Source organism: Alligator sinensis, unplaced genomic scaffold, assembly GCF_000455745.1.
Source record: "Alligator sinensis unplaced genomic scaffold, ASM45574v1 scaffold685_1, whole genome shotgun sequence".
Taxonomy (NCBI): Eukaryota; Metazoa; Chordata; order Crocodylia; family Alligatoridae; genus Alligator; species Alligator sinensis.
Genome location: NW_005842336.1, coordinates 714,252 through 736,793, shown reverse-complemented (window position 1 = coordinate 736,793; position 22,542 = coordinate 714,252). Strand labels below are relative to the sequence as shown.

At 43.6% G+C, this 22,542-nt stretch overlaps 1 protein-coding gene across 1 annotated transcript in view; it reads right to left on the bottom strand.

Annotated features, from left to right (window-relative positions):
* Positions 1–22,542, bottom strand: part of DOCK5 (dedicator of cytokinesis 5) — a 128,171-nt gene that overhangs the window by 90,371 nt on the left and 15,258 nt on the right. Inside the window, exon 2 of the mRNA XM_006028706.3 lies at positions 1,395–1,478. Within this exon, the coding sequence (XP_006028768.1) occupies positions 1,395–1,478 (84 nt within the window). The remainder of the gene's footprint in view (positions 1–1,394; positions 1,479–22,542) is intronic.

Genomic DNA, 22,542 nt, shown 5'->3' with positions numbered 1-22,542 from the left:
CAGTGAGCGATAAACCCAGCTGCAGGTTGCCAGGGCAACCAGAGGAGGTCAGCTGACCAGAAGGGGCAGGGCCTGGCTCCCTTATAAACCCTAGGGGCAGAGGCCAGAGGGCAGTCCCCTGCCAGCAGCCAAGGAGGAAGGAACTCTCTCTCATGGAAGAGAGGAGAGGCCTGAAGGCAGGAGTAGTGTCTGACACTGCTGCGGGGTGAAGTATCCCCGGCAGCTTGAACGTGGTTATAGCCGGGCAGCTTCCATTTATGTTATAGCCCAGGGGCTTGTGTTGTTACTGTTTGTCACCGGTGGTTTGGGTGAGGCTACTAGGGGTTGGAGGCGGCCTCATAGGGACCCACAGCAGTGTGGGGACCCCAGCAACAGTGAGGGCGCAGCATTCAGGGTGCACTGACCCCAGCCCCAGAGAAGGGGGCAGCCTTGTGGAAAAGCCCCAGGGAAGGGCACAGAGTGAGACTGGGCCATGGAGAGCCCTAGCGCCGGAGAGGGCGAAGATCAAAAGAGGTAGGGCCCCGAGAGGGCAAGGGACCAGATCATAACAAGGCCAAGACAGAACATCTATCCCATCTGCGAGGCTTGGGGTCTGGTAAAGGGGTGGTTGGAGCCATGCATAGCCCATAAGGCTAGGGTGCTCCTACAGCACCCATTGCAGAACAGGACCCACAACGGGTCCAGGAGTCCACGGGGTCAGATATTGCAACAGACCATGTCCAAGAGGACGTAAAGCAGCCTCCCATATATCTATACTCCATCAAAGACGTGGCGGGAGAGAAGTGAGGGTGCCCTTTGGGCCAACTTGGCACAGGACGGGGGCCTTAGAGAGATCACGGCCGTCCCGCAGGACCCTGCACTGTGACACAGATAGTTGATGTTTGTTACAATGTGGGTGCATCTACACATGCGCTTTACAGTAACAGACTAATCTGCTGTGCAGCATAGCATCACCATCTACAAGTGCAGCTGTATTAAGTCACATTAAACTAATTAACTCCGCCATAAAAATAATACTGTTAGGGACAGTACTATCTTACAGTGGAGAAATTAACTAAGATTAAACATATGTGTAGGTGCCAACCACAGGTGTAAATTGCCCCATCAGCCCATACAGCCAGGGGCCAGACTCCTGCCTGCCACACAGCTCTGTACTTCAGCATCCTTGTGCCCAGCCAGCCCCTCCACTACTCAACACCATCACTTGGAGCCCGGGGCCTTTTCAGATATGCCTTTTGTCAAGTATTATTTCAATTTTACAATAAAAGAACAGGCACTTCCCTTTTCTCCAGCCTAACACCTTGAAAGAAAAGCCACATATTTAAAACTTGCTTTCTGACACTTACTTTCCCAAAACTTCTGCCACTTGAGAAGGCGGTGATGCTAAGACTTACCTTCGTACATTTCCAAAATGTGCACGGTATCCCCGACCTGCAGAGACAGCTCAACATCTTGGGCAGCATTGTAATTGTAGATTGCTAGAAAAGAAGACAGGAAGAATACATATCATGGGACATGTAATAGAGAGGTAATAAGATTTTGAGATCTGATATCTTTCAACCTGCTAAATGCAAGACAGGCTTTGGAAAAACACTATGAAGGTTTTTAAGCCAAGTAAGCCATGTGTCACATTCCCCTCTAGTAGTAGTAGGTCTGGTCATCAATAAGAGTTTACTGTTGCTACCAGCTAATGGTATTACTCTTTTAAGACACCTAGCAGAGGTCAACAGTTAGAATTCCCGAATTCAAACCCTGCTTGTCACCTGAGGCAGACACCAGTTCCAAACCAAATATATGATAAATACCATCATTTACTAACACTTCAGAGAGCTAGCTACAAAGTAAATTCTCTGGAGTACAAGCAGGACAAAGTCAAAGATCATTTGTTTAAAAAGTGCAGATGTTCTGGACCAAGTGCCTAAACCTGCTGATACAGAGAATGGTCACTGCTGTATAGTATAGCATGGCTGAGGGATGTTGGCCGCTGAATGCAAGACATGCTACCAAAAAAAACCAAACGACTCAAATGAGCTAAATATGTCAGACAAAGCCAAGGCAAATACTTATGGAATTTAATCAGGAACAGCATTAGGCCCTTAGGAAAGTGTCACAACATATTCCCTTTGGTCTACAGCCTTTTAGAGTTCTCAGAGTCCTGGGACAGAGGACGGGCCTTTAAACCAATATAGCTGAACATAGGCACAAGGCTATGCAGAAATGTATGCTTTAAGAATGGCTTATTAATAGGCTTAAGTCAACCAAAATAACTAAATGTAACTGAGTATTATGCTGTGTTTATACCAAAATAAAAGCATCTGCACAGCCTTTTACGCCAGTTTAACCATACAGGCTAAAACTCACATCACATGTTATACCTATATAGCTTATTTACATAGACAAGCTTTTGGTGAGGCTTCCTCTCAGGGGTAACAAGCAACATTTAGGTCTTTTGTCGTTGCTTGGCTATTTAGTCTCTGAGAAACTGCCAAAGTACAGTTCACTAGCAGTTCACAGGACCTTTTTTCAATTTAAAAAAAAAGTTCAATTATTGTCAGGGAATTCACAACATTAAATGCCTGTCATTTCCATCACAACAAGGTATATTACTTCCTAGCTTAAAGCCAATATAAACAAAAGACTGTGGCTTACCACACCAGAAATTATTACACGAACTCCAGCTTTCTTTAAAGAAAAAAATATTGCAACTATAGATAATACAGAAAATTCACACATCCTGCCCTGAAGTATCTAAAATAGATACTGATGACTAACCATATATTTATTTTCTTATGTTGTGAAGTTAGCATTTCACAGATATTGGGCCAAGCATACTGTGGTCGCATCATCTCTAGGAATTATGTAGCCTACTGTAGTTGGGAAGATTTTTAGTTTAAGAGCTTTACGTGAATCTGTCCCCTTGACTTAATTGACTTCAAATTCCTTTAACTTCTTTGGGAATCTCCCTTAGATGTTTTGGCTAAGATTTTAACAAATGACTACCGGTTTTGAATGGTCTCATTAGAGAGCCTTAATTTAACTGAAAACACTATTGCAGGCAACTTGGTACAAAAAGTTTACCAGCAGCCACGTGACATCAGGGAACACGACACTACTTGGATCTCAGTTTTCATGTCCTGAAAATTCCTGTTAGCATATTCTCTCAGAAAACCAGATCTGATGGAAACCTGGGTTTTAACCAAAACACTGAAGTCCACAATTAGTCACATCGGGCACTTTTACACGTGCTCTAGGGGTAGGGGGAAGTGCTTTAATTACAGCAGCTCTAAGAGCCACTCTTATTAAAGCGCTGTGTCTTGCGTGTCAGTGTGGGGGTGTCTGAACTAAGGCTCATTCAACAAGTGTTTAGTTCAAATGTCCCTGCTGCTGCTTTTAAGCATGGGGACAATGATACACAAGATGCAGGAGGCTGCTGGAGCACAGAAATTGCCATCCTTGAGTCTGCTCCGATGCACAGTAATTACAGTGTGTCGGTGCAGCCTCTGTGCTCCTGTACAGGCACCCATCCATCAAATTGAAGAATGTGTTTCCTTTGGAAAGAAAGGGAAGGTCCAGCAAGTAGATCAGATACTTGGATCAAATGCTAGCTCTGTGTATACTAAGATCATAAAATAATTTCAGGAGGAAAACGGGTCAATATTTGCCTCGATCCAATAAAAAAACCCTAAGCATCCTGCCTGTTACATCAAATGTTTCTTCAAGGAATGGTAGAGCTTGGCATAAATTCTGTGCTTTGCACTAAGGGAAATCCTGTAAGCCATGCCTTCTGTTCTAGCAAACCTGCTACATCATGAACAGCTACATCATTAAGGCTAAGTAGGGTTGTTGCAAGCCACAGGACAGCTGAGAGATACTACTAGGTGCAGCAGGAATTAGTAAAATGAGTCAAGACAACAGAATTCTCTCTTGTGAGTCAGTGCTAATCCATAGGTGGGGGAGGGTGGTGAGATTTACTAAAATGGGAGGTGCCAATTTTCATATCAAGCGTAAAACTCTGCAGTGATTAATAATCCTATCATCTTCTTCAACAATCTCTTGCAACCTGTGTGATAGTCTCCCAATGCTTACATTGATGTTGCATTTTTTTAAGTTGGCCTTGAGGATGTCCCTGAAGCACTTTCTCTGCCCTCCTCTTGAGCGTACATCTTGGCTGAGCTGGGAGAATAAAACTTTCTTTGGGACTCTGAAGTTGAACATCCAGATGACATGCTGGCCCAAAAAAATTGATATTGGATGATAACCTCCATACTTGTGGTGTATGCTTGCAGGAGAACGCTAACATTGGTGTGTTTGTCTTCCCACTGAATTTGGAAGATCTCCCACAAGCAGTGTGGATGGTACTTCTCCAACTGTTTTAGATGTCTCGTGTATGTTGTCCATATCTCAGCTCTGTACAGCAAGGTGGGATCACAACTGCTTGATAAACCATGAGCTTAGCTTGGTGTCGAATCTGATGTTGTAATCTTTGAACACCCATTTCCTCAGGTGTCCAAAGGCTGCACTTGCACATTTGAGGCGGTGTTGTATTTCAACCTTCTACGAGAGACGGCTTCTGGATTACCAGAGCCAGGGACTGTTCACTAAATAATTAAATCATGAGCTCTTCTCAGCCAGAATGGTTGACTTGCTCGACTGGGCTTTAAACTGAGCTCACTGGGGATGGGCAGACAACCACCAGGGCAAACTCACCAAGCATCAACTGCAAAACCAGCAGGTTAGGATGCTCAAGGGAACATACTCCTACCCCAGCCCAGGAACAGAGCTTCTCCACGAGTACAAGGAAGCCTACGGCCTCCAATGGCACACTTACGTGCCTGTACACTAACGCTAGGAGTTTGGGGAATAAACAGGAGGAACCAGTCCTTCTGCTAAATAGAAATGACTACAATCTGTTAGGGATCATGGAGACCTGGCGGGACTCCTCCTATGACTGGACTACCGGGATAAATGGCTATACCCTGTACAGGAGAGATCGTGCTGAAAAAAAAAAAGGGGCGGGGGTGTAGCTCTCTATGTGAAGGAGAGCTACAGGTCCCTACAAGCTGAGATTGGCACCCAAGGAGGACAACTGGAAACCTTTTGGGTTAGCATATGAGGGGATAGGAGCCTACCACAGACCTCCAAACCAGGAACAAGAGCTCGACCAAGAATTCTTCAGGGAACTGGCTAAGGTTGCATGCTCTCTGTGCATGGTCGTTCATGGGGGACTTCAACTACCTGGACATCTCATGGGATGAACACTCGGCCAAATCTGACTGGTCACAAAGCTTCTTTACATGCGTGGATGAGCTCTACCTGTCCCAAGAAGTTTATGGGCCGACAAGAGGCGCTGCTGGACCTGGTACTGGTCAAAGGGGATGATCTAATCAGTGACCTAAGAACTGAAGGGAAGCTGGGAGACAGCAACCACGAGCTGATCTCTTTCACTGTCCATTGCAAAGCTGGTAAGTCAGCCAGCAATGCAGTAGTCCTTGACTTTAGGAAAGCTGACTTCCATAAGCTCAGGACGCTTGTTCTTGAGGCCATGATTTCACAGGGAGGGGAGTTCATGATGAGTGGTTGCTCCTTAAGGAAGCGATCCTAGACGCACAAGGGGAATCCATCCCCACCCACAGGAAAGGTGGTAAAAAGGCTCAACAACCCCCTTGGCTCAACAGGGAACTCATGGACCACCTATGTCTAAAAAGAGAGGCGTATAATGGATGGAGGACAGGAAACACCACTAAGGAAAAGTATTCTGCACTGATCCGTACTTGCAGGGAGCGAACTGGAAAACCTAAGGCTGCAACTGAACTCCATCTGGCTACATGAATCAAGGACAATAAGAAGTCCTTCTTCAGATACATGGGGAGTCGAAAGAAAAGCAAGGGCATCACTGGACCCCTGCAAAACCAGCTGGGGCAGTTGACTACCGACACCCAGGAAAAAGCCAATCTGATTAATGATTACTTTGCACCTGTTTTTTGTCATATTGAATGTAATAGTTTGAATGTTTGTAATAGTTGCCCATTAGCCAGTTTAGGAAAAAGGCAAGATTCGTTTTCTTATCTAGGCCATTGTTTTGGCCTACGGGCAGAAGGTCCTGACTTTGCTCAAAGTCTTAACTTTTGAATTTTATCTTTAGAGGCCTTTAACAAAGTTAACATAAAAATGACCCTTAAGCAAACATCCCACATTCCAAGAAATCAAACCCTAGGAGCCTTTGAAAAGATTGAAAAGAAAGGAAATTCCCCAAAGTAATTAAATGATCAACAAAAGAAACCGAACCCAGCAGAAATCTGTTAAGGAAGATCCAAGCCCAAATTTGGGAGTAGTGACAGGTTTGGGTAGAAGGGGCCCAAGATGGCAACTCATTCAATAAAAACTGTAACCTACTGTCCCAATTTGGAGGTAACTTCACTGGCAGAACAACGAAGGAAGAATTGCAAGTGTAGGCCAGATCAGACTGATCACCTGAACCACCACCTCCGTGAACACGAATCTCTTAGTTCATGCTGAAGCCGCGGAGCGCCCAAAAGGGACTGGAGGAAGGCGACTTAGTCCTATCAGTACTGAGGCCAGCCCATTGAACCATACTACTGAGGCCAACCCATTAAATTGTACTGCTGAAGAATTAAAGCATATTTAGGTGTTTGGCTTCTCGGAATTCTAGGATTGTAAGTATATTATGAAAATAATAGTATTGATTCAAATTTAACTTTGAGTTGTAATTGTAGTTGTTTTTGTAATACTTATTCTTATAACATTGTTTGAGAAGGAAGTGCATTTGGAGCATTGTTTCTGATATATGTAGTTATTGTGTTCTTAATGTTTGTGGTATTTCTTAAAGCTAAGCAGTGTTATATGCATAGCAAAGAATTTTAAAATAAAATTGTGTTGTATGAATTAAGTGTGCAATCATTGTGAAATTGTGCAAGTAGCTAAAAATTTCCCCAGCCAGTGCATCAAACGAATCAGTAAGTTGTGTGGGATTTTCTCTATTCCATAACCCACTAGAGACATTTTTCACCAGCCCAAAGGGACCACCCTACCGAACATGTTGCGGGACGACCGGGGTGAAGATGAATATATGCCCACCATTGGCGTGGATCTTGTGAGGGAGCATCTTGAGTGGCCGGACACCCATAAGTCAGCTGGTCCACATAGGTTGCACCCAAGAGTGCTAAAGGAACTGGCAGACATTATAGCGCAGCCACTGGTGAGGATGTTTGAGAACTCGTGGCGCTCGGGCAAAGTACCTGAAGATTGGAAGAGGGCCAAATGTGGTACCCATCTTCAAGAAAGGAAGGAAAGATGACCTGGGAAACTAATCAGCTTGACCTCAATCCCTGGGAAGATTTTGGAAAAAATTATCAGAGAAGCCATTCTTGACAGGCTCACAGAAGGCAGCATTCTGAGGGATAGCCAGTACAGGTTTGTTGTGGGTAGGTCTTGCTTGACTAATCGTTTCCTTCTATGACCAGGTGATGTATCACTTGGGCAAAAAGGGAAGAGGTTGATATTATATATTTGGACTTTAAAAAAAACCTTTGACCTGGTATCCCATCATGTCATCATGGTAAAATGGGGCAACTGCAGCCTCGACTACTACACAGTCTGATGGCTGGCGAACTGGCTCTGAGGTCAGACCCAGAGAGTGGTTGTTGACGGAACCGAATCAACATGGCACTCGGTGACCAATGGTGTCCCCCAAGGCTCCGTTCTCAGACCTGTACTCTTCAATATCTTCATAAACGATCTGGACACTGGTGTCAAAAGCAGACTGTTCAAGTTCACTTACAACACCCAACTTTGGGAAAAGAGTACTCCATGCTTGATCTGGTGATTCAGGCTGACCTCGATAGGCTTGCAAGGTGGGATGATGAAAACCTGATGGCATTCAATACAGAGAAATGCAAGGTGCTCCACCTCGGGAATAAAAACCTGCATCACATTTACAGGTTTGGCAATGCACCATGACCGAAAGAGACTTGGGGGTCATGACTGACGACAAGTTGAATATGAGTCACTAATGTGATACTGCAGCTGGCAAAGCAAACAAAACTCTGGCTTGCATCTACCGATGAATCTTGAGCAAGACCCAGGATGCCATCCTCCCGCTGTACTCGGCCTTGGTGAGGCTGCAGCTGGAGTACTGCATTCAGTTCTGGGCTCCACAATTTAGGAAGGATGTGGAGAAGCTTGAAAGAGTCCAGAGGAGAGCCACGCACATGATCAGGCGGCAAGAGAACAGGCCTTATGAAGAGAGGCTGTGAGCTATGGGACTCCTCAGCCTGGAGAAGCGCAGGCTCAGGGGTGACTTGGTGGCAGCCAGTAAGTATATAAGGGGTGTGCATCAGGATCTGGGGGAATGCCTGTTCACCAGAGCACCCCAGGGGATGACAAGGTCCAACAGTCACAAACTCCTGCAAGACCGTTTTAGGCTGGACACAAGGAAAAACTTCTTTACTGTCCGAGCCCCCAAGGCCTGGAACAGACTCCCCCCAGAGGTGGTGCACGCACCTACTCTGGACACTTTTAAGAAACATTTGGGCATTTATCTTGCTGGGATCCTTTGACCCTAGCTGACTTCCTGCCCCCTGGGCAGGGGGCTGGACCCAATGATCTTATGAGGTCCCTTCCAGCCCTAACGTTTATGAAATCTATGATTTAAATCAAATCCACCCCCATCAATGATTGAGGTTGGGATGGTCTTGGTTTTGGCTCCAAGTCAGCTGAGGTTAAACAGCTTAAAATATCTATTTGGTAGTTTGGCTCCACTCTGGCTGGAAACTGTTTGGTGGTCAAATGTAGCATCGTAGCAAGGAACATTGAGAAGGGTGTTGGAGCCATGATACAGTCTTGCTTAACTCCCATTTTAACCTCAAAAGGATGCATGATAAATCCATTATTAAGAACCACCATTTGCATACCATCATGGAGCAGGCAGAGGATGGTGGCAAGTTTTGGTGGGCATCCGTACTTCAGAAGGATCCTCCACAACACTTCTTAGCTGACAGAGTTGAAAGCTTTTGTGAGGTCAAAGGCGGCCATGTAGAGAGACTTATGCTGTTCCTGACATTTCTCCTACAGCTGCCAAGCTATGAAGGTCATGTCAGTTATGCCTCTTGATGTCCTAAACCCAAACAGAGATTTCAGGGGGAGCTCTTCAGCAAGTGGAAGGAGACTGTTCAGGAGGGTTCTCTCAATGATCTTTTCTGTGGTGGACAGCAAGGTGATCCCCCTGTAGTTTCCACAGTGGGACTTGCCTCCTTTCTTGAAGTTTGTCACGATCACAGCATCCCTAAAGGTTGTCTGGGATTTCCTCATCATTCCAGATCCTCAAGATGAGGGTATGAAGTTGTGATGTGATCTCCTCTCTCCCCTGCTGGAAGATTTCCATGGGGATTCCATCCGTTCCAGATGACTTGTTGTTTTTCATCTGTTTGATGACTTTCTTCACCTCGGATGGATTCCGAGATTCTCTCTGACTGAGTGTTGCAGGATGGAGCTGAGAACATTCATCAACAGCAGAGTCTCAATGAGAAGGTCTTCAAAATGCTCCTTCCAATGGGCACCGATGGCTCCCCTTTCCCTGATCAGGTCTCCTCTATCCTTAGGTCTCAAGGGGGTTGGTCTCAGAGTGCTCAGACTGTAGATGGCTTTGGTGGCACTGAAGAAGCCGTACATATCATGGATGTCAGCGAGATGTTCAATTTCCACAGCCTGGTCTTCCCACCATTTGTTCCTCATATCACGGGTCCTCCTTTGGACTTCTGCCTTGGCTTGTTGGAGATTCAATTTCTTCTGCTTGGAGATGGTGTCATTTTGCCAAGCACAGAAGGCCTTGTGCTTGTGATCAATCAACCCCTGGGTCTCCCAGTTGTTCTCATCAAACCAGACTTGATATTTTCTGGTACAGAATTCGAGCGTCTCTTCACAGGCGCTAATGATGGTGGCCTTCAGGGCACTCCACACACTGCTGACATTCTCCCATTGTTGTTGGACTGGATTCACCAGTTTGTTGAGGTACTGGAGGAAGAGATCTCACTCACTTGGGTCCTTGAATGTCAATCTTCCATCAGTACTGCTTCTGCTGTGCTGTCATTTGGGAGACAGTTTGAGTGACGCAACTGAGTGGATGAGTTGGTGATCAGTCCAGACATCGTCAGCTCCTAGCATAGCTCAGGTGATGTGGACATCTTTGCAATCCTGGGCACGGATGATGACACAGTCAATCAGCTTAGATCGTGGGTGTTGCCATAATGTCTTGTGAAAGGAGGAAGGTTGGTGATGCCGAGTCCATGTTCTGCACATTCGGTCAATAAGAGGATGCCACTGGAGTTGATCTTTTCTACTCCTTCCTTGCCAATGGTTCCGTTCCAGAGGTTAGAGTCCCTTCCGACTCTGGCACTGAAAATCACCAAGAAGAATCAGTCTGTCTCTCTCCAAAACATCAGAGAAGACTTGTTCAAAGATGGTGTAGAATTCTTCCTTGGTTTCAAGAGTCGGGGTATATGCACTGATGACAATTGCCTCTCTGCCAGTTTAAGACAGACAGTCATGAGCCACTCATTAATACTGATAGGTTGGCTTACGAGTTCATTCTTCATGGCAAAACTAACTCCATGACGTTGGCATTCTCCTTCCTGTTTACCGTTCAAGAAGAAGGTATAGCCAATTCCATGTTCTTTGAACTGCCCATCTCCCACTTGACGGGTCTCTCTCAGTGCAGCTACATTGATGTTGTCACCTGAATTCTTGGGCCATGATTCCAATGTGGCGCTCTGGACCTTCACTATTACGACCGTCCATCAGGGTTCTGAAGTTCCAGGTCCGAAAATGATGGTGCATCTTCACTGGTATTTTCAACCACAGTAAAGATGATCCCACTGGACACGGTTTTCCAGTCAGAATACTGTATTAGACAGGCTGTATTTCTTCCTATGTTTAGGGCACCTTTTCTAGCCCACTCCCCATGTGGGGTGAGCGGAGCAGATCCTGAAGAGGGCTGCTCAGTCAGTTACAGCTGCCAAATCGCACTCCTGTCTCATCCAAGTGCACTGATGACAAGAAGTTTCAGCTTCAACTTGGGCATCCTGGCCAAATTCTAGCTTGGCTAAATTTAATTCTTCCTCCTAGAATTTTTTCTGCAGTTCCATTTGCTATTATAGATTCATAGATGCTAGGGTCGGATGAGACCTCAACAGATCATCGAGTCTGACCCCCTGCCTGGGCAGGAAAGACCGCTGGGGCCAGATGACCCCCACCAATGATCCCAGCCAGATGCCTATCCAGCCTTCTCTTAAAGACCCCCAAGGTAGGGGAGAGAGAACCATCTCCCTTGGAAGCCCATTCCAAATACTGGCCAGCCTTACCATGAAGAAGTTGTTTCTGATATCTAGCCTAAATCAGCTCCCTGTTAGTTTGTGACCATTGTTCCTTGTTATTCCAAAAGGTGCCCAGGTGAACAGAGCATCTCCAGTTCCTTGCTGTGCCCCCCTAATGAATTTGTAGGTGGACACAAGATCACCTCAGCCTTCTCTTGCGGAGGCTAAAGATGGCCAGGTCCCTCAGTCTCTCCTCGTAGGGCTTGTCCTGTAAGTCCCTAACCATGAATAGCCCTCCTCTGGACCCTCTCAAATCTATCAACATCCTTCTTGAAGGATGATCCCAAAACTGGATGTGGTACTCCAACTGCGGTCTGACCAATGCCGCATAGGAGGGGAAGTATCACCTCTTTGGTTCTATAAAAGGTCTTTAACACTAGCATACAGCTACCACATTTCAGCCAAATACATACGTTCAGATATTTTGAGTTTCTCTGGAACAAAAGACAATATATAATGCAAGTCACTATTTATTTCTTTATAAGGAACTGTTTTAGCATCAGACTAAAACAGCCTAAGAGATGTTGGGTGTCTAAAAGGAAGGTGGGTGGGCTCCAGACAATCTTTCCTTTTAAGTTGTGTTTTGAATTAAGCTTCCAGTATTAAAGAGCATAACAGTGAGGGAGGGAGAAAACAAAACCTTCTCTAATCCCTTCTATATGGGGGAAGACTCCAAATGCCAGCAAATGATGGCTCCAAGTAAGATGTATGCTTCTGCCACTTTTCAAACAAGGGAGAAATTTACAGGGACTTGTTTGGCTTTACCAAATTAAGCAAGGCCAGAGGGCCACTGTACAGAAAATCTCTTCCCCAACTGTTCTGTGCAAAGTTATTAAAGACATTTTGTTGGCACACTTTCCCCTAGGAGCTTTTCTGTTTGCAACTGGTGCATCCTGTTCCTTGAAGCTAACCACAATCCATCTACACCAACACAAGCCATTTGTCCTTTTTATTGCATGGATTTAAATCAACATATTCTTGAACTTGTAAGAAAAAGAACACTGCACATGTACCAAAACTGTTCGTGACTTGAAAGGAAAATAAATACTTTGGGTAAGGCTGAAAAGTACACTGAAGAAAAAGACTTTGACCCCAAAGTTGCACTAATATTTTATGTTCGACAAAGTAAACATCTTTCAGCTTGGAAATTTACGTAGGTAGTTTAGTTGCCTTCCATTTTTTGTAATAATAGTCATGCAACATTCCCCTGAAGTCAAATGGATATAATCTCAGCTGAGAGTGAGAGGGGGAAAGAATTAAGTATTACAGAGAGGTACCGGGCTTTTTCTGAGGATCACATACTTTGCATGTAATTCTAAGAAATAAACTGTCTAGTTACACTTACATAAGAATAAAAGGGGGAAGGAGAATTATCATCACTTGATTTGATTAACGGCAGGTAAAGCATTTCCAAACGCGTACAAAGAACCTGTGCAAGTCATTAAGAGGAGAGGTCAAAGAAGTAAACACCACAGCTGTATTTAATGGGATGATGGATAATTTTATGGCTAGTTACAGCAGCTGTCATTATGTAGATTAAGATGCAGAGAGACAATTCTCATGCTTCAGGACAAAAACATTCCTAACAAGGGTCAGAAAGGAACTCCATTCCCACTCTACACAAATATAATGGATGTGCAAGAATTACAGGTTGGCTACATGCTTCTCAAGCATCCTGCATTGGTCGTCACTGAAGACAGGATATAAAACTAATCCACATGGTCAGCGGAGGTGTTTAAAAAATAAAATAAAATCTAGATTTGTCCAGGGCTCTCCAAGGACTCTGAACTTTCCACAAATAAGAAGGAAGTTAGCATAGTTTGATACTGCACATAAAGCTTAATGTGGTCTAGCATGTGATGTTATCACAAATAGTCATAAATGGTATTTTTGAGGGGAAGAACAGGTCATTTTATGCAGGGGCCACAAAATAAAACAATACATTCCTGATGATCATACATTCCTGATCATACATTCTGATGGGTGGCACCTAGAAAGAGCAGAATTCCCCCAAACCATGCAGAGGTAGAAAACCTGTATTTAAAAGTATACCCCCCCCTTCTGTACAGTCCAGTAATGCTTTGTGCTCATGTGCTGTCCTTCCCATAGTGACCTTAAAGTACTTTACAAAGGTGATTATTATCCTCTTTTGCATAAAAGGAAATAGAGGAAGTTAAACACTTATTATGCAAGTTAGTGCGTGGCATAGCTGGGAGTGAAAGCTAGGAGTCCCAATTCCTACTCCTGTTTCATCAACTGGAGTACAACTGATTCTCAGACACAGTGGATAAAATGTTCTTAAAGACAAGTTTCATCAAAACAGTTGGAAATAAAATATTGGAAGCAGAAATTTTCATGCATCATTCTGAACATAATTCAAAGCAAAAGAAAAATAACCTTTTTTACCCAGCGACTTACTTAAAAACATCTAAAAATGTATATTAGGCTGTAATTTGTAGCCACTGCACAATCTGCTATCCTTCATACGCCTCAAAATAATCTACTCTCCACCCTTTAAGATGACGTGATAACAGCTTCTGAACACATCCTAATTCTCAGAAGGCATGTGTGCCCACACTACTATCTGATAGGAAAGGGCTCTGCCTTGCTTTCTCTGAACAAAGAACCACATTCAGTGCCTTTACACTGAACAGCCCTAGCCTCATTACATCTTTCAACCAGAGTCACGAACTACTGTACAGAAAGAGAAATATGCTCTTTATATGCTGCACTAGCCATCTAAAGTTGGCATTTGCACTGGAGAGTCCCATTTGGAGAAGGCTGGTATGTTGTTTTTTGCCAAGATTTACCCTAAAAACAGTGGCTTCATTTACAAAACAAGGAACTGCCCAAAGAGACAATTTGTAACAGGGACAAAGACTTTTTCATCTAAGTAGGAAAACTTCTTTGATACGGCTCAGGCACTTAAGTAAAAGAGATGAAGATCTTAGCTAGGAGTTGTGTGTCGGAGCTCTGTAAAAATGGTTGTTTGCAACTGTGGGCTATGATGTTTATGCTAAAATTACCAGCCATGGAATATTTAACAGTACTGATAGTCACATTCCCAGTTCAATAAAGTTTTTAAGCACATGCTTATAACCTTGCCTGCTTATATTTAAGTAGCCCAATGACTTGGACTAGTTACATGCTTTCAAGTGAAGCACTTTCTTCAATTCTCACTGTTAGTTTCCAAAATTAACAACACACTGAGTTAAACACTATCATCTCATGCTGGCTATAAAACATAGGAAGACAGTACATGTTACATTTGAGCCATAAGCATACATGAGGCAACTGGGCTAGAAGGTCACAATGTGCCCTTCTGGTGTCATATTCTGCAAATCTATAAATCCCTGCCCCAACTCATTTTCACCCTCCATGAAACGATGAGAAAAACCTACAGAACATCACTGACCTCAATACAACAAAAAAAACTCTGCCCTGGTGTAATGATTATCATCAAATCTCCTGCTTCAGGGATTTACCTGATCAGGAAGGAACATTTTTCCTACAGTATACAACTGGCAGATGAGTGCTGGGATTTTCTACTTTCCTTGGAAATATTAGAAGCTAGCCAATGATAAAGACAGGGTGCTACTCTTCAAATCAGAGAGCACCTTCTTTCCTAAATGCTTGGCCATTACGTACTACTCATGTGCACAGATTCTGGGGTGGGGAGGAAATTTTTCACTTAGGTCAAGTCAGACTGACAGGGACCTTGGGGGTTTGCCCTTTCTTTTGCATCACAGAGAGAGCATCTCCTGTTATGATTATTCAGGCATCTCTCATTTCATTGGTTCTTGGGGGCTTGTGCAATAGTGCCACGTAATTTTTCCATGTGAAACACCACTTCAGTTCTCCCGAGGACTGACATACTTTAGTGTGGTCCAACTCACTGGAACCAATGTAGAGGTAACAGCATGAAATTTCATGGCCTGCCTGCAATATGCAGGTGGGCAAATTTACTGATGCAGGTCAGGTCAAGATTGAAAACCTGCTACTACTAATGACCATAAGTGGTACAACCTGTACTGGTCAACACTGAGTGCTGGGTGGTGGTTAATTAACCTGGCAACCTCAGGAAGTGCCAAAGGCTTCGGGGAGATGAGCACCTGAGGAGGGTAGTGGAACCCTTGATGAAGGACATGCCATCAAAAGATGGATGAGCATAACCACACAGTGATTCTGCCAACAGCATCCATACATGCCAGATTGGGTGGCAACCAATACAGGAGAAGAGCCCCAAAAGGCAGGCAGATGGAAGACCTCCTCTGCACTGGCAACTCCTGCAGCATAGCTGGTTCCAAACGTATTGTCTCCCACTCTTCCTCTGGACCAAGCTAGTGTAGCTGAGAGGATAATGCTCATGCAAGGGCAAAGCAGCGCCACCATATCAACCACCCAGGCTACTGTAGCCACACCACATGAAGAACATCCTTACCAGCAGCACAGGCACAACACAAAAGGTGGCAGTTACAGGTTATAAGCTCTCACTTGATTGGCATAGAGGAGGGCACCATGGGTCACCTTTGACGGTGGAAGGAATCATTGCATTCCACTGGTCAGCTACCACCTGCCATAATGCTGGGCAGCCCACAGACAGTCAGGTGCTGATCCACCACAGTCTGCCTCATTGGGTGCACAGGGCTAGGCCAGGAGCTGAAAAGCTGCCAGAAATCTCGCACCTGGTTCTATCCAAGACACCAAGTATACTTTATTTTGGCAAGGTAAAACTGCTGAAGAAAACAGTCTACATGGCATCAGTTTCACTGTGAGCAACAAGGTGGCAAAGCTTACAGAAACACTCATTGGGAAGTCAGAGCATATCATCTCACTTAGACTTCAGACAACCATTGGCTTTCTGAACATCATCAGCACTTATGCACCAACACCAAAATCCAGCCCTGAGGAGAAGGATAAGTTTTACGACATTCTGCACCAAGTTGTCAAAGGACTACCATCAACTGAGCAACTATTCCTCCTTGGAGATTTCAATGCAAGAGTCAGCAAAGACAACTACTCATGGCCAGACTGCCTAGGACATTTTGCCATCAGCAAAATGAATGAAAACAGCCAACAACTTCTTGAATTCTATGCCCAAAACCAACTGTGCATTGACAATTCATATTTTGCTGAAAAGGATTGCAACAAAGCGTCATGGTGACATCCACAATCAGGCCACTGGCACCAACTAGACCTTGTTATTGTTATAAGGAAACATTTACCTGCGATGCAGAAGACCGCTCCCTGATCATTAGCAAAGTGAAAGTTACAGGCAAGAACCTACATAGAGTAAAACCTAGGAGCAAGCCCAAAATCAATACCACTAACAACAAGAACCAAATGAAATGCCAAGAGTTTGTGAAGGCTTTCAAACTCGAGATGTTTAGAAGTCACTACCAAAGAAGGCAGAGGAAATTTGGGAAGGATTAAGAACTGCAATACATGAAACAACTAGAGCTACATTTGAGGAAAGGAGGCTGTCCAATAAGAACTGGTTCGAAGAAAATTCAGAAGAACTGTTACCTCTCATCAACATCAAGAACACAGCCTATGTGGAACATAAGCAGCCAGAGAGCGCCAAAACAAGACTTTGACAGGCAAATAACAAAATACAGAGAGCAACCAGATGCTGCGCAAATCAGTACCAGACTAATCTCTGTGATGAGATGCATGACTTTTAGGTTTCCTGAGGCTGTATGATAGTCTGAAAAAAGCTCTAGGCCCTACTGTCAACAAGGTTGCCCACCAACAGTGACCACCAACCACTCACTGGATGAAGAACTTAATGTTCACATCAGAAAGGCTACCGCTACCTTCAGCAGACCGACTAAAAGAGCACAGAACAACTAAAAAAAACAACAAAACAAAAACAAACAAACAAACTTACCATCAAGTCCAAAATACTAGTGTACAAAGCTTGTGAACTCGGCAGTCGTGTATGGTGCGGAAACATGGACAACCTATGCACACCAAGAGAGAAAGTAAAGCAGCTTCCACCTGCACTGTTTATGCTGCATCCTCAACATCAAAAGGCAAGATAAAGTTACCAATGCAAAGGGCAAATTTACCAAGTGTGACAGCCGTACTCAAACAGTGACAACTGCGCTGGCTAGGCCATCTGAGCAAATTGGAAAATGAATATATACCCAAGGACATGCTATATGGGGAACTAGTGGAGGGAACAAGAACAACAGAAAATCCTAAGCTTCACTACAAAGACACATGCTAATGAAATATGAAGGCATTTGGAATTGATCCTGACCAATGGGAAGACTTGGCAAGTGACTGGAACAAGTGGCATCATTGTGTCCACCAGAGCATTAAAGTCCATGACAGGAACTGGATCCAACTGCTTGAAGAGAAAAGAGTCCATAGGAAGCAACCAGCTCCCAAGGCACCCAATCATGACACAGACGCTTGCAAACTCTGCCACAGATCATGAAAGTCTTGGATTAGACTATTCAGGCACCATGAGACACTGCAAAGCATCTATGTCATAGGCTGCAATATCCACTGTCTCTCACAGATGAAAGGATGCCAAGTAATCGAGAAAAGTTTGCTGATCTAATGGTTCCTTTTGGCTTTGAAGTCCATGAAACTACAAAACTTCTCAAAGAGCAAAACCAACTCTAAAAAAAAAAAAAATTAAAAAACACACAGTGACCCACATTATCAGTGCATTAGAAACAAAAGAAAACCCTTGGCCTGATCTGAACCCTGATAATATGAATGGAAGCATTTTAATTTATTTCAATGGGCTGTGATCAAGCCCCCACAAGCCGTTGAGATTACTCAGGACTGCTGAAATAAAGGGCTCTGCTGATCACACAGGGGAAAAAAAGAACTACTGCCTTGTGTCTAAAAGCCATACTCATCATCATTCCTTCAGTTATTTATTGACAAGTGTTTGCTTTCAGCCGCATTACAGGAATGGGTCAGTTCCTATGTTCAGAATGTTTGTCTTCACTGCAGCATAGTGTAGTGATACTCGCTTTGGTTTTAAAATAGCTAGCTCAAGCACTGGTAGCAATCTTGACACAAAAGCATGCAACTCAGCACAGACTAATCTATCCTGCCAAGAACTTAGCTTGGATAGCCAGGTACAATGCCGCAATTTCTGCTAACTACAGCATAGACGCATCTCAATTTCACTGACATACATTTGGAATAACTGCATAGACATTGGACTCTACATGTATTTTGGAGACACTGGATATAGAAATGGCTGTTGAATTCTGGTGCTACTCAAAAGCTGATTTGGTTTTCACCAGGCTATTTGATATTTATAAATAGACTTATTATGTAAACAGTTAACTCTGGGATCAAGTTAGATGGAATTTTTAAATCCCTCTTATTCTACCACTAAATGCACATTTTAAGTAGCTCAAAGGCTTGTCCAGACAGAAGAACTTTATAGTCACAGTCCTCCTCTCTCCCCCTCACAACTATCCTGAAAGAACAAGCAGCCAAGAAAATCCAGTGTAGGAAAACAGCCAACAAACAAAACTCCAAATGCCATCTGACAGCAGTTATTATGACTTAGTGTGTCATTTGTATAGATAACCTGAAAAAGTCTAACCCATTATAGTTCCCATCAACTTCAATGCAGCCACAATTTCACCTTCACTAGCTTTATAGCTAGTTGAATCTTTCTATAGCTCTGAAGGTTTATGATAATCCAGTCTGATCTCCCACGTAATACAAACCGTAGGATTTTACCCAGCATTTCCAATTTGCTTTCCCCCACCCCTACAACATTTCACTGAGGAATTTAAAGCTTTGCTGGTTTAGCACAATAACTCTTTATATAATTTTCTTGCATGTATGCACAATCACAATGCAAAGAAGAAAGCAATGTTACCCAGGTGCAAGCGTGTTTGGTTTGGGTTTTTTTGCAGAAAGGTATCACGTAAAAAGGAAATGTATGGTTAGATCTATTACTTTGCCATTCTTAATTTCCTTTTGTTGCTTGCACTGTGAAATGTACTAGAGATTTTAGGCTTAGATAAAATAATTAGCAGACTTGGCTCATACCTGGAATATCAGTGTACACACGGTTGCAGTTGCATGTGAAGGTCTACACTCCTCCTGACTGTGTCAAGTTTGACTCAAGGCATTGCTACTTCAAAATAATTCTTCACACTAATGAGTGAGTTGCATGCAGACCTCCAAATCAAAGTCAATTTGACCTGGCTACTCACTCCCATTTGTCCTCCTATCTAGAAAAGAATTTAGAACAAGAAAGTAGTTGTCTCTCCAGTCAGATGGAGAAGTGGAAGCTTGAGGAGGAAAAGTAGCTGAAGTCACACAGCAAGTCAGTGGCAGAGCAGGGAAGGGACCCCCAGGGACAAGGTACCACTTTTTTAAGGGCTAACTGAACTGACAACATTTCTAAAAATTATTTAGGACAGCTGATCTGGAAAATGTCCCACAACCAGCTGAGAAATAAAACTGTGAATGGAAACTCCTTTTTAAGGGTTAACATTTCAAGCCTTAAACTAAACTTTGGAAACAGACTTATCTACTCATTGGGCTGTTCCAAAACCCTGGCTTCCAACCCTGAGGTTTCAAAACTCAGATCCAGAGTTTTAGTCTGATCCTAGGTTTGCAGCTTGTTCTGAATGCCTTTCCTTGGCAGTAGCTCATTTGTCTCCACATTATCATTACCTTGCAAAAGCTTCTTTTCCTGGAAAGAATCTATTTCATTAGTGTTAAACTTGTTCCCTACTGAGCCTCATCTCAGATGTTTTTTTCCTTAACAAAAAAGCTTTAGCTGAAGTTTTGGCTGCTGGTCAGGAGGCAATAACTAAAAAGAAAATAAGTGATAGCCAACACCCCCATCCCAGTTTAATTTAGTTCCCATTCCTCTGGGAAGTCTCTTCCCTTACCTCTGCATCACCCAAGACTCAAACAATATAACTGGTGTCTGACAATCAACCCAGTAGCTCCAGGATGAATGAAGGGAGAGTTTATGAATGGCCACATCCTGCCTACTGAGTGGAAAGAACCATATTATGTAGAGTCATTGATCACTGGTAAAGATATGCATAAGGTTTTTCCACAGTACAGCATGCCTATAATGAGCAACGCCTTCCCTCACGTGGCAGTAAACTTCAGAAAAAGCAATGGTTAACACACAAAGGGTGATCTATGAGAAGATGTAATTTTTATATTATATTTATATATGTATTATCATCTTTATAACATTCACAGAACCATGTGTACAGGGCTGGGAAGGCAGAGTTCTAACTGTGATAATCTGGAGCTCAGATTAGTAAATCTCTTCACATTTTAGCCCATTTTCATCCTTTGACCCTGTTGGGAAAGTCAACAGCAGAATTAAAGGATTAAAAACTAATGCTGTAGATTAGACACACTAATCACTGAGTATTATTGTCACTTGCCTCTAATGCCTACAAGATCCTTTGCAACCAAATGTCTATACCAGTGGTTTTCAACCTCTGGTCTATGGACCACTGGGGGTCCACAGACTATGTCTAAGGGGTCTGTGAAAGATGACTATGACCAATCAAAAGTATGTGAATACCCACATTTACAACTCAAAGGGGGTCCGTGTGGTATATGGAATGTACCTTTAAGGGGCCAACAGTGGGATGACCCAGTCTCTCCCCCTGATGCCCCTGTGCATGTGGTTTGTGGTGGTGGGTAGCTGTTGTTCTCCCTGCAAGCATGCGAGTTGATGAATCCTGTTCCTAATAAAGATAAAGCTGTTTACCACCCCATCGGTCTCTGCTGAACGGTGACTCGAGGACAAAACCCCAAAAGGCATGGAGGTCTGAGTGAGTACCCCATCCCAGGAGCCCAAAGGCACCGAGTAAACATTATAGTCCGCATCTCCATTCGAAATTTCCAAAGGGGTCCGTACATCCATTCAAAATTTGTTAAGGGTCCGCAAATGAAAAAAAAGTTGAAAACCACTGGCCTATACCACAACTACCCAGCAGCTAGGTAGCCACTATATGGTGACAATTGCTCATCATACTGATCATAATTGTTTAACTATTATTTTGTGCTCACCTACCTAACAGTTGTATCCACCTGTTGTCTCATCTTGGGTGGAGGGGGGGAAGGGGGGGGGTACACACACATATGCATGTACAAATGTGCAATAGATGACATGTTCAAGATCAACAGATCCTGTGTGCATTATTTTTACTAATTAATTTTAATAGGAACTGAGCATCCAAATACCATCAACAGCTTTGAGTATCTTAACCTAAACAAATCATCATCAACCACAGAGTTGCCACAAAGGGTGGCAATTTGGGTCTTAAACCATAATGCAAATAAAAAACCAAGAAACTTGATGGCTTAAATGAAACCAACTTTAAGTTGCAGAAACTCACAAAGAACAAAGCAAAACACATCACATCAATATAACTTAGCTTCACTTGTTTCCCTTCCACAACTCAGAAATGATCCAAAGCTGCCTTGATCATTTTGCAGTCTCCACCAACATGTGTACACTTACAGAGAGACACTGCTCTGAGGCCAATGTGAACTCATGCCAACCTTCAACAAGGACTGAATTTATGGCTGAGCAGCAATCAAACCAATTTCAACTCAGAGTTTAAACATGGAAACACTTACAGACCTCTTTCTTCCTACCAGAAACATGGTGCCACTCTAACATGCCCTGCTTGTGACTATCAAGTGGAAATACATAATCATATGTGGATGAGGATTCAGAGTCCAAATAAAAGAGTATGCTGGGTTATTAAAAAAAAAAAAAAAAAATCCCTGGAGGTAAACCCTTCCCCAACATATTTCTTCCCTTGATATGTCTCAACAAACAGATAAAAAAAGCCTGTTCTAACAACTCATGCTATATTTCATAGTTGGTAGGGTCAGAAGGGACCTGAGCAGATCATCAAGTCCGACCCCCTGCCATGGGCAGGAATGAATGCTGGGATCAAATGACCCCAGCTAGGTGATTATCTAGCCTTCTTTTGAAGACCCCCAGGGTAGGAGCAAGCACCACTTCCCTTGGAAGTTGGTTCCAGATCCTAGCCACCCTGACTGTGAAGTAGTGCTTCCTGTCTAGCCTGAACCTACTCTCAATCAACTTGTGGCCGTTATTCCCAGTTACTCCAGGTAGTGCTTGGGGGGAACAGGGACTCTCCCATTCCCC